Consider the following 13,500-nt stretch of genomic DNA (forward strand, 5'->3'; position numbering starts at 1 on the left):
TTCCAATTTGCATATTTTAAAAACAAAAACAAGCCGTTGTTGGGCTACTGTATTAAATCTCGAACTCAACGTTATTCCTGACATTTTGAATTGAAAAAGCTTCCTGGATGGGAAGCGAAACGTCTTCAAACTTGGAAACAAAGTCCAGTGGATTGTATTTTTTTTTTCTTTTTTGGAATGACTATGATCTGGATGACTGAGAGCCTTCCCCAGCAAAATTAAATGTTGTTCATTGTTAATAAAAGTAAAAAAAATAAAAATCACACTAAATTCACTTTTGCATCTCATGCTAGACATGTAACCTTATAATGGGTATTGCTGATTAGGATGTGTTGTTGTTTTTAGGGAGGGCGAACTCTCTGCATGAAGGAGGTATGTCCTGTGCTTTCATGCCCCGCTCATCTGAGCCAAACCCCCCCTGGACAGTGCTGTCCCAGGTGTATAGGTAAAAACTGGGCTTCAGGCCCCTTTAAATAATCTAGATTTAAACTTCAGACTTTGGATTAATTGATACCTCTTTATTTTTACTGTTTCCTACTTGTGTTTCTCCTCTAGGTCAGAGGAAGGTGTTTGATCTGTCTTTTGGAAGTTGTCTTTTCCACAGTGATGTCTATGAGAACGGTACCTCCTTTATGCTTGACAACTGCACCGCCTGCACATGCAAGGTACTTTACTGGAGATTAAATTTTCTTTGTAAAAAACGATCATTCCATTTATCTTTTCTCTACACAAAATTTAGCATATTTTGAAGAAAGTAAAGCAAATATTCCCTAAAAGAGAAAATATACATTTCATTAAGTATTAATGATCTGACTGTACAGTTTTAATCTGATTCATTGTCAGACAGTGAGGAGACAGAGATCTACATCAGTTTCCAACTGACATCTGTTATCAGCTGTGATTAGCTCTAATCTGATTCTCGTCCTCAAGGATTCAACGGTGGTGTGCAAAAAGCGGTGCTCACGTCCAGGCAGCTGCCAGGGCAGTCAGTGCTGTGACGAATGTCTGTCTCATGTGAAGGTGGAGGAGGTGAAGTACTGCAGAGTACGGAATAAAATCTACAGGGTGAGGACAAGTATGCATGGATTATTGATCGGTTGATTTGGATTTTTTTTTTATACAGTCAGGAATAGACAGTGGGTGCTTAGATGGGATGGGTACATTAATACAGGGGCAGGATGGTGAATGATAATTGATTTTAGAGCTCCCCTTATGGTGGCTGATTAGTATAGCGCCAAGGTGCAGAAAAAACAGTTTTTTTTATTATTTTTAGGATGTTAGATTCAGTTTTTGCACTGTTACAAACGTTAAAAATTGAAATGTTTAAACACAAGCAACTGTTAGTGATTTTGTATTTCTTATTTTTATTTATTTATTTATTTTTCATTGTGTGTGATACATGTACACTTGCACCTTAATTCTTATTCTTATCTTGATATACTGTATATACAGTGCTTGCTTGTTTATTCTTAATGCACCTTTTCCTCCTTGTTTGCACCTTCTTTAATTACTATGCCAATATGTAACCAGTGAATTTCTCTGCTGTGAGATCAATAAAGCTCATCTAATCTAATCTAATAAGTCACAACCAGGTGATTCAGGAATTTAGAAAAGCAGCATTTTAAAACCTTTCAGGCATTAGAATTAGAATATTATAGGTTTAGTGGAGGATTTTTGCAAATTTTTGAAAAGACCTGCACTCTCCACTGAAAAATGCACATGCACAACCCTGCGCCCGCCTCCGAGAGGTAACACCTATTAAACACGTGCCAGAGCGTGCACAAGCCCATTTCTCCTTGTGCACGCTGCTTTTACAAGTTGCTGTTTGCATCACTCACACAAGCTTACTTACCAAAAGAAGATTTGCAATTTTTCCACTATGTCAGACTCACCAACAGTAAGTGAAAATGGGGACAAGCATGTAGGAGGGACTTACGGAATGATTGACAATTAGTAGGACCACTTATTTAGATGATCCACCTGGAAAAAGAACATCCTCCACTATACCTTTAATACTAATTTAATGCCAAAAGTTTAGGCAGAAAATGATTTTTTTGTCTCTTAACCTTTTAATTATGGGTTCTGCGAGTTGTGCTTTAATATTTGTGAGCAAGCTGCTACAGGAATTCAGATGTAGAGCTTATAACATGCTGTAGGAATGTTAAGGTTATATTAACTGTATCTGTGCGCTAATGTTGTGACCCTGTTATGTCTGTAGGAAGGGGACATGTGGTCGTCAGTGAACTGTACTCTTTGTGCCTGCGTTAAAGGCTCTATTGAGTGTCGGCCCAAACAGTGCGTGCCAATCACCAGCTGCCCCTCGGTGAGTGAAGGAAGCTCACTTTTGCTACATCTGTGAAATGACTCTGTCTTCCAGTCTTTATGTCCTTTTTAAACAACCTGCATATCTAACAGGTAGTGTACGAGGTATGGTCCATGACTTCCTGTCATTTTTAGATGCAAATATGTCTCAATATATACAGAACAATAATGCCCATCTTCTATTTTAATAAACCATCAATATTCTGCAAACATTTAATGTTGATTTGAACAAAAATAACATTTAATTGGATAAAATCTCAGATTCCCTGAACTTAGACAGTTAAGTGTAAGTCAGTTCAAGGCTTGAAATTAACCATAGTTTTCAAGAATATAGATGTTCATTTCCTTTGTCGTTTGAATGGCAGCGACATGCTGAGTTTAAAACTGAGAACTGCTTGGAGGAGAAAGGTTGGTGCAGCATTCACCTGTCGCAGAGGTCGCTCCGAAGTCAACTGTCGGTCGGTGGGTGATGGAGTGGATTCCTCACATACTGCCCACCGGTGCTGGTCATGCAGTCAGAGCCAGTGTCAGCGTTAGTCCAAGTTCACACGCTTCCAGTGGTTACAACAAGCCGTCACCTGTTGTTCGCGGTCAGAGCAGAACACTGTAGAATGATGTAGGTGGTCTGTGTTGTCATTTCTATCTGGTGGAAATCATTTGTTAAGTCAGATTAAAGGAGATATTTATGAGGTTGAAATAGTTTTGCTTCAGATAACTTAATTATTATCTATTTATATATTTGTAATTTTTCTTTTACTGATTATTTTGTATTTATCATTCAGAATGTGAGTATAACAATTTTGGGAAGTTAGAAATTTTTTCAAGTTCCTGGGTAAGAAATAGAGTAACACTTTCTTTTACTGTACATCAATAACCATTTAATAATAGGGTAATAACAAAGCAAGTTACACTATATTACTACTTAAAAAGAAGAAACTTTATGGATAATTTTGGTAAGTGCTGTGCTTCAATTTTTAGTCAGACTTCTTAGATTTGAAACTGTTATTAATTACTAGGTAACTCATATTCATTTCGCAGACAGCCATAAATGTGTTATCTTGTAAAATGTAGTTTGTTACTTTGTATATAACAAAAAATCAAACCTAGAAGACAGCAAGGCAATCTTCTTAACTAAACACTTATTTATATGTAACTTGTTTTCAGTTTTATAATGCTTTATTTACCTGATCATAAGTTCCAATTTACTTTATGAGCCGTTGTGAACTTTTATTTGGTTACCTAATGGTAATCATCCACCAAAAGTCTCCATTGTTACATAGAAACATACAATTGTAATAATTATATGTAGTTTATTATTTTGAAATTATATACCTTAATCTTGGGATAATTACCCAAAAAATAGCTGTTCTTGTTACCAAGTACTATAGTGTGACTTACTATGTTATTACATGGTTATTGTTGTACTGTAAAAGAAAGCGTTACCCTATTTCTTACCCAGGAACTTGAACCATTGGATATCTGTTTACTTTTTCTTCTAGTTAAATGTTTCTATTAATTACAGACATTAATAGTCAGTAAAATGCTACATGAAATTATATCCATTTGTTATAGAAAAACACACTAATTGTCAACCCTGGTGTTAATTACTGAATAAAATGTCCTGTGACAAAATTACAAAAGTAGAATATAGCAAAGGTTGAACACATACAGTATTTAAATGTGGCTATGCTTATGTAATGTCTGCACTTCATTGATCAGAGTAGGTTTTTTAAGCTTCAGTCAGCCAAGTTAAGTCAGTGGTTGATCCCTCAGTGAAACTCAAAAAAGGAATAATTAAATTTGCATTCAAAAAGCCGTGAAACTTTTGATTGGATAAAACTGAAGACAATTTTGTTGCATTTTCACATCGCTCTTTAAAACTCCTGAAGGTGTAAATGCTTTTATTGTTTTATAGAGAGTAAAGGGTATATAACGAAGGGAAAATAGATTCAAACATGAGAAGGAACAGCCATGACGGCATAATTGAGCTGCTGAAGGCTTGAATCAGGGAAAATTGATTTACAATCAGTGCTGATTTCAAGGGATGAAATCTGATACACTGTCTGCTTAACCTCTCCTTTCTATGAATCCACACTTTCTAAACATCTCAAAAATAATCGCTCTAAAAAAAAAAACTGAAACCAAGAGAACTGAGAGCTTCGATTGATTAAGCTATAAGAAAAATAACAGCTTTGTACGAATTGGTGACAGTAATCAGGAAGCTTATAGCTCCCATGCTGCTCCAGCTGTCCTTGCTGTGCACAACTGTGACTCCTGACTGACACAGAGGTCACCACAGCCCACAGCACCCTCTCTGAGCTCACGTGGTCACACACAATCTCTGCCATGCTGTCCTTCTGCGGTCAGCGGCAGGTCAGCGGAGTGTCTGGGTCGCCTTTGGAGACAGCGTGTCTCCGAGCAGCCTTTTGTCCGTATTCGATTGAGTGACAGCGGAGAAGAGGTTCCCTATATTTAGGCCCTTGAAAACTAATCTCTGTCACTGTGTGTGCGCTTTGAAAGGGAGTGTGTGTTCCTCTGTGAGTGTGTGTGTGGCCGCTCTTCAAAGACTGAGTGGCCTTTGTGTGGAAGTTAGAGCTGAAGCGCATGTCGAGAGTACAGAGAAGGTCTGCGTGCGATGACAGACGAGTGGCGTGCGCGTGAAAAAGACAGGGCAGGAAAGGTACTGTAGAGTTGGCCTTTCCAGACTTTCAAAGGATAGTTGAGGTAAACCCCAGGGTTACTGTTCGGGTTTCAAAATAAAGGTTTAGAAAAACATTACATCAGTGAGGGTCCTCATTTAGAAGGAGGTCCAAATGAAGGGCTTCCCTCAGGCCACAAGAACTCGGTGTGTAAAAGGCTCCTCTGATCTGTTCCTCTGATGAAGGTTGAAACAAGCTGGATACGCCAACACACACACACATACACACACACACACCTTTACATATGCATTCACTGGCCTGGTACAGTCTGGATCCAGTGGTTTCTGTTACACAAATAAAGTTTCATACTCGCCACTGAAATGTTTGTACCTTTGTGGGGTCCTGAGTTGACTATATATTGAATTATTCATGAACCATTTCTCAGCGTGTACATCTTTCAAACTAGTTGACATGTAAGCTATACATTTTTGAATTTACCGAACTAAGTACGACAGGTGTCAAGTAAGAAAGTAAAACTACTTTTTTTCCTTACTTAAAAGTTTTTTCAAACAACTTTTTACTTCTACTCCTTACATTTTAAAAATAGACTCATTTAAGCTCATTTTCTTTATGGCCTGTTTGTATTTGAAAAGATAAAAACCATCAAAATAATTTGCTTAATCCAGACAGTTAATTTCTTTGTAAAGTAAATCGTTTTACGACATGATGCAAAGTTAAAATTGACACTTTTACCATTAGTTATAAATCTAAGAAACTTAAGTCTAAGGAAGTTATCAGTCAGAAATGTAGAAACATTTTCCTTTAATAGGGTAGTGCGGTAAAGCATCTGTCCTTAACAAATTTCCATCACCAATTTTACTTTTATACTTTAAGCAGTTTTAAAAATTGTACTTTTACTTCAGTAAAAACTGACGTTGATACTCTAACTTCGACAAAAGTGTATTTAAATTGTAGTATTTCTACTGATACTTGAGTTATACACATATATTTTTGACACATCTGCTATCTTCAATTTTAGAAAAACATGATCCATGTTTTTATTAAATATCTATTTTTATATCAAGATTTTATATATTTTTTAGTCAATTAGATGTTTACATGTAGCTTTTCCAGCTTCTCTGAAAAGAATAAATGTTATAAAATCAAAAGTGATAAAAATCTGTTAGATTCACCTCTGAATATTATTAAACAGATAACAGGGAGTCACTATTTGATTTATTGCACTGCAAAAAATCTGAATCTAGATAAGTCATTCTTTCTTAAAATAAGTTAATTTGTTCTTGAATTGAGGAGGTAAAAGAGACATTTTGCCAAAAGAAACAAGACAATTTACACTTAAAATAAGAAAACACTATTGCATTGTCTTATTTCAAGTGCATATTATTTAATTATCCTATTTTAAGAGTAAAATTACTCATTCCATTGGCAAACTATCTCATTTACCTACTCAAATTAAGGGTGAATACACTTAATTTAAGAAATTTTTACTTATTTCTAGATCGTTTTTGCAGTGATAAAGATACAAACAGAGATGCTTCAAACAGCCACAGATTGGAATCAGAAATGTTTTCCTTAACTTGCTCTGATTGGTAATCAGCCAATAAGGGTAAAAATGTCCAGTTCTTTTACTAAGTGAATCTGTTGCTATTTTAATCACTTTTGGTCAGACATCCTGATGTTTTTCTTTATTATCCAGTTTTAACTATGGATCCTCTAATATTGTTGCCTTCCCCATTCTTTTCAGAATAAGATCCTGAACAGAACCGGATGCTGCCCTGTTTGCACTGAAAGTAAGTAAGTCCAACTCATTGGAGTATCTGATAATATTAGCTTTCTTGTAGTATTCCTCATAAGAGTAAAAAAATAGTCAAAACACATTAAAACTAGTCTATTTGATATAGTTTTAGTTTTATTTGTGTCTTTTTTTCACTTTAAAGCACTACTAAAGTATATAAAATGGCATTTCTTAGTCTAATTCTCTACTTCTGAAAGCAAACCTCAGCCTCAGCAGCTCTGGTTAAATGTTCCTCATGTACTTCAGTCCAGACTGTGGTTTATCCTCAGGTCATTTTTCTTCAGCAGAAATCCCCTAGCATGTTCTATTTCAGGAATACAAATACCCTCGAAACCTCATTTATACATAAAATAAAATCTAGTTTTATTTGGGTAGGGCAGACATTTTACCACACCACAGATGTTGGTTTCACTTCTGAGCAAAGCAGATCAGAGCCGCATATTCAGTATTTCTCATAAATTATGTTTTCAGAGTTTGGATTTCAGCTTTCGGATACATTTGCTTTAAAGCTTGTTACGTTCTGATGGTCTTCCACTGCAGTTATTTATAGTCATTGACATATAAACAGCATAAAGTTTTCTGTAATGCTTATTTTTTTAAGGTTTCTTTCAGCATTTTTTCTCTTTCTCTTTGCCGTACAGAACCTGGAGTGTGCACGGTCTTTGGTGATCCTCACTACAACACCTTTGATGGCAGGACCTTTAACTTTCAGGGAACTTGTCAGTACGTGCTGACGCGTGAATGTGGCGGGAACCAAGCTGGAACGCCTGGAAACGGCATCATCAACCCGGAATCCAGCTTCACGGTAGGTGACCAAAACCAGTAGATAGAGGGTGTGGGAATCGACTCAAATCCAGTAAGAGGTAAAAGAGATGAAGAGGAAACTCACAGTAGCCCTGGAGGAAAACCATTTTTACTGTGCATGGACATTTTTTATGATTAAAATTATATTTTAGTTATTTGGATATTCTAACTAGTCTGAATTTGATTCCTTTTCCTTTGGAGTTTTTTTTGTGTTTTTATTAAATTCTTGAAGAAAATTATCTGAAAGTGGAAAATCATTTTGAAAGTAAAATAAATATATTGGAGAGGAAAAAAAATCACACTGCGAAAAAACTGATGCTATTAGAGACTGATGAAAAAGACCCAAACTCTCTCAAAAGTAGATTTTTACTCTCAAATATAGTTTTTTTGCAATCAGAATAAAATTATTTTCTCTCAAAAATAGATTTCTCTCTCAAAAGTCTTTGCTCTCGAGTCAGATTTTTTCTCTCAATATAATAGATGTGTCATGGCGGGCCTGTGTTCCTATTGGACAGTCTCAACAGAATTGTCATCTGAGTGGTGATATTAGGTGCGTTCGAGGTGAGCATCGGAATGTAGACAAGAGTTTACGGCTCTTTTGATGATAAAAGTCTGTATTGAAGTTGGACAGAGAGCTGTCTGCAATTGAACAAGATGGCTGGTAGCGCGTTTGTGTTACGCCACTTATTGGTCGAAAATAAACATTTAAACACTTAGAAACACAAATCAGCCATAAGCTCTTGTCTGCATCCCAGACGAGGTGCTGTTCATCTCAAACACGCCTGCAGGTGGAGCGAGGCAGTCTGGGCAAACGAGAGTTTCCTCATTAGTATTAACGATGGAGGCAGAACCGCCTAATATCATCACTCAGCTGTCAATGCTGCTGAGAATAGCCGATAGGAACACAGGCCTAGCCATGACACAGCTTTCACCCTTAAAGGAATAGTACACCCAAAACATGATTAGCCTTCATTTTCTACTCACCCCCATGCTGAACAACACCCTGGTACTTTTTTGAATTCTCAAATGCATCTGGAGATATTCAGATATTCTGGAGGTTAGTCAATATTCCTCCATACTGCTCGTCCAATGTATTCCAAGTGTCCTGAGTGGGTAGCATCCAGAATTTACTCGAAACGAAGTCATTTAGAATGTTTTTAGAGCATAAACAGTAGTGTATAGGATTTCCTGAAAGCGCGCACCTGCGCGTTCACGATGCTACGGAAGCCGGCAGACCAAACCAGATGAAAGTGCGCATTCAGCGTCTGCTCTGCCAATAATGCAAGCGTAGAAGAAGAAATGTGCTGTTTACCTGTGCAAAGAAAGAAACAACGAAAGAAAAATGTCTGAGGACTTCAGTGTTGAGGAAGAGCATGAGTTCTTTGCTGAGCTGAATGCGCACTTTCATCTGGTTTGGTCTGCCGCGGTTTCCGTAGACTCATGAACGCGCTTTTAGGAAATCCTATACACTACTGTTTATGATCTAAAAACATTCTAAATGACTTCGTTTCGAGTAAATTCTGGATGCTACTCCAGAGTGTTGTTCAGCATGGGGGTGAGTAGAAAATGAAGGCTAATCATGTTTTGGGTGTACTATTCCTTTAAGCAAGAGCAAAGACGAGAAGAGGAGAAACATTTTGAGAGAGAAATCTATTTTGAGAGAAAATGTTTTCACTCCAGTCGCAAAAAAAAAAAAAAGTATTTGAAACCAAAATGTATTTTTAAGAGCTGCTTTTTCCCCTGTAAATGTTAATTTACCTTTTAATTTACTCTATGACAAAATATTTTCTCTCAACTCTTTTTCTTCAGTCTCAAATAACACCAGGTTTTCCTATCTGTGTGAACATGTGTTTTCTCCAATATATTTATTTTAATTTCAAAATTGTTTCCCCCTTTCGGTTAGTTTTTTTTCTTTCTTGAATTTAATAAAAACACAGAAATAACTCTGTCAGGGTCCCTATGTGTGAGTGAGTGCGAGTTATGCATCACTCCCAGAGAGGATCTTTGTGGAGAACCTTGGTAGCCTACACAGGTGAAAATCATCTTTGTCATTAGAGTGCTGGGCTTAAAAGAGCAGCGGAGCCTTCCCTCAGTGCTGCTTTCTTGTGCTGTAGATGTTGTTTTGTTGCTTTCTAGTCTCTTGCTTTCCTCAAGTTTTTCCCTGATGTTTATTGTTTAGTTTTCAGTATTTTTTTATTTTTGCCTCTGTTCCCCTTGAATTTTCATTAAATCATCCGTGCCAACTCCTCTCTGCATTTGGGCCCTCAAAACCGCCACACAACCTGACAAACTCCATATTTTCCCACTAAATAAAACCTAATTCAGCTTTCAGAAGCCATCGGTTTAAGACAATTCACTTGCTCATCAATTAATCCCAGTTTTAACATAGCTGCTTGAAGGCTTGTTGCAGAAGGAGAAAAAAACAGCACAGGAAGGACTAAGAAACATATTTTAAAGGTCAATGAGAAGTTTAAAGCAGGGTTAGGTTATAAAGCCATATTCCAACCTTTAAACATCATGCAGAGGAATTTTTAATCCATCCTCTGAAAACATAAAAAAATGTGGCAAAACTGCAGACGTACCAAGATAAAAAGTCCAACAAACTGGCTGCCAGGCAAAACTGTTTTCATAGTTTTGCCTGGAAGTCAGTTAAGCATTAAAAGAGCTGCAAATATCCACATCTCAGGCAGGAGAACCCATCAACACCTCCCAGCAATCTGTTTTTTGTTCATGAGTAGTAACGTTGTTATAAGTAGTTTGAGTTCCAGTTGCCACAAGCAAATAGGAAAAATGCAAAATGTGACACAGCTTTAATAAAGCTACAGTGTGTAATAATTACAGGGATATAAAGTCAGAAATTTAATATATTATACATAACTATGTTATTTATCATCACCTATGAGCTCAGCCTTTTAACCATAATATTTGCGTTGCCTTAGAATTCGTTATTTATAATTACATAGGAGCGGGTCTCGCAGCCATGGAGGCTGACTTCTTTGCGCTACGGCAAGCGCAGAGGCAACAAACTAGCGATTGCGAGATCTCCCATGACGCTCAAAAATAACTACGGCAAGTTGAGAGAGATGAACTGAGACGGTACTGAACAGTAGATGGCAGTATTATGCCTGAGAAGCGTTTAGTCTGCCTGAAACCAAAGAAGAAGAAGAAGAAGCAGGTATACTGCACCTCAGTAACAAGAAAGGTGAACAAGGCGGCAGGCGTGAGTGACTTTGCAAACTGTTTGGCACTGTGTGGCCAAACATCAGACGAATGGAGGATCATGCCTACTCTGTATCACAACGAAAAGCGGCGGACACCGAACCCCCGTCATCTAAGAAGCGGAAACACGACGAGAATAAACGCAAGCGTGACAAGAAACGGCAAAAAACACGGATCAACATTGGCACGGCATTTACACGATGGAAGTCACTGATGGAGGAAAAAGGTTTTCAAAGTGACGCTCAAGTTGCCAGTTTTCTCTTGGACAGGTAATTAATCCTACACACACAATTGTCTAATATCACTGCAGTTTTTGGAGTACAGGATGCTCAGACCTGTCTAAAACAATAACATGCTGCGGCGTGATGATGCTGTTACTCTCCAGTATACTTATTCAGCAACGTCCCTGACGTTTCACAGGTAATGATTCAGTAATTTTCTGTAAAATAATTTTCTGGATATATACCTCGGTTACTTCTCTCCGGCTCCTTTGGAGATCTTCAAGCCTTTCCTCCTCTGCTCTCACCCCGCTGGCTCCCCTCTCTCGCCTGGCCCTAGCTGCACGGCCTCCCTGCCCTCGCCCTCGTCCTCTCCCTCTTCCTCGCGTTGTAACCCCCGTGCCACCAAAATGACTTGGACTCTGTAAACGGGGAATATATATTCTTCCAGCGAACACAATCTCGCTGTTAAACTAATGACTACAATTACTTCGTCTGTTTATATCACCATGCAAAGCAGCTCGCCAAAACGTCACAACGATGTAGAAAAAATAACGGGTATATTTATTATCTAAAGTCTACATGAAATCTATACCCTACTCAGACTAATGAAATACTATCTGTAAAATTATCTATGTAAACAAACCTCATCACTTGAGAAGGTAGGTGATGTGGACGTCGTGGAAGAAATTTTGTCCCGTAACGCTCGCCGTACTGTTGGGGGGGAGAAGCGGTGGGGGGGAGATGTTCATGTTGCTGCGGTCTGCAGTCTGACCGCTAGATGTCGCTGAAAATTACACACTGTAGCTTTAAGCAGGAAACCAACCATGCATCACTAAGCGTACATCAGATGGTTGAGGCTGCCATGTGACAAAATAATAATAAAACAACTATACATTGTTTTGCCAGGCGCAGCATGTTAATTTTATTGGTCAAAATTTTTAGATCAAGTTTTCAACCAAAGCAGTGAACGATTGTTTCACTTATAGGACAGTATGGTTGATAAATTTATCTTCACATCAGAATCTTTGGCTTAAATATTAGTTTTAAAGAGAGGCTTGTTAAAGAGTAACTCTAATATATAAGCTCTAGATTATTTTCAGACTAGTTGTAGCTAAATGTTGTTCTTATTTCCAGGTTTTGGTGAAGAACAATGCTCGGCGAACTCGCTCCTTCTCCTGGACTCAGTTTGTTGAGGTTCGACTTGGTGCTTTGAGCCTCAGCCTGCATCAGCACCTGACAGTTCGTAGGAATGGAACCCGCATTGCGCTGCCGTACCACGGCCCTGGGGTGCACATTGACCTGGACGGGTACCTGCTGAAACTCACCACCATCGCAGGTCAGATCACATTAAGACTCTCTGTGTTATTCCTGGGAAATGTGTCTACATATTCACTAAACTTTGTTAACCACTTTTCTTCCTCCAGGTCTGGAAATCACATGGGATGGCGACAGTTTTGTAGAAGTTGTTGCTGCTCCCCACCTGCGTGGTCGCCTCTGTGGGCTCTGCGGGAACTACAATGGTCAGAAGCGTGATGATACCATCGGGGGCGACGGACAGTTAAAGTTTGACACTGATGAGTTTGCCGAGTCGTGGCGAGTCGATGGAAACGACGTTTGCGCCCATCAGCATCCACCTCGCAGGTCGACGTCTCACCTGTGCGCCGGCACTGTCAAAGTTAAGCTCCGGGCGCACAGAGAATGTCAGAAGATAAAGTCGTGGGAGTTTCAAAGGTGCCATCGTGTGGTCGATTTTGGACCTTTCTACAGGTAGGAGCAAGACTTACATATGGTGTTTAAAAAGGACTGGTGTTCATTTATTTTCTGTTTGTTTTGGGGTTAAGGTGGACTTTTCTTTTCACGGGCCTGTTTCAACCGATCCACCTTAAAATTAGGGTCGGGATCCATTTGAAAGAACTCTTTGTACTCGAGCTGATGTCGTTGAGAAGTTGCTTCAATATTTCCACAAAATGTTCTTTCCTTGTGATGCTGCGTAGTTTGAGAAGTTCAGCAATCCTCCTGCCTAACATTTTGCTGCCACCTCAAGCTTTGAGTTTTGATGGTTTTCTCAGGCTGGCAAGGTTCCCCATTTTCCTTTAAATGTAACGAGTCTCATTATGGAAAAATAATTCAACTTTAACGACATCAGGCTCCAAAAAGGAGGCCTGGTTTCAAACTAAATATTGACATTTTATCAGATCTGGGTTTTGTTCTTTTTCTGAACTCTGTCTTTGCTTGTGTATAACTGTATCAATGAATGTAAATCCCTTTATTGTCCCACAATGGGGAAATTTACTCTCTGCATTTGACACACCCCCTTGGTAGCAGTGGGCTGCCACTGTGTGGGGCCCAGGGAGCAATCAGGGGTTAAGGGTTTTGCTCAGGAACCTCAGGTTAAGGGTTTTGCACATTTATTTTCTGATTTCAGGACATAACTATGAAGCATGTCTTAGTTTGAGAAAAGGGTTTTAAATCAACTCGT

General features: G+C 38.5%; 1 protein-coding gene across 1 annotated transcript in view; it reads left to right on the top strand.

The window, feature by feature from the left end:
- The window catches only part of bmper (BMP binding endothelial regulator), a 52,555-nt gene that overhangs the window by 35,410 nt on the left and 3,645 nt on the right, over window positions 1-13,500 (top strand). Inside the window, exons 7-14 of the mRNA XM_038282493.1 lie at window positions 346-445; window positions 556-665; window positions 931-1,065; window positions 2,219-2,323; window positions 6,727-6,772; window positions 7,419-7,582; window positions 12,156-12,357; window positions 12,446-12,788. Of these exons, the coding sequence (XP_038138421.1) occupies window positions 346-445; window positions 556-665; window positions 931-1,065; window positions 2,219-2,323; window positions 6,727-6,772; window positions 7,419-7,582; window positions 12,156-12,357; window positions 12,446-12,788 (1,205 nt within the window). The remainder of the gene's footprint in view (window positions 1-345; window positions 446-555; window positions 666-930; window positions 1,066-2,218; window positions 2,324-6,726; window positions 6,773-7,418; window positions 7,583-12,155; window positions 12,358-12,445; window positions 12,789-13,500) is intronic.

This window comes from Cyprinodon tularosa, unplaced genomic scaffold (assembly GCF_016077235.1).
Source record: "Cyprinodon tularosa strain WSP-4 unplaced genomic scaffold, ASM1607723v1 ctg184, whole genome shotgun sequence".
NCBI lineage: Eukaryota > Metazoa > Chordata > Actinopteri > Cyprinodontiformes > Cyprinodontidae > Cyprinodon > Cyprinodon tularosa.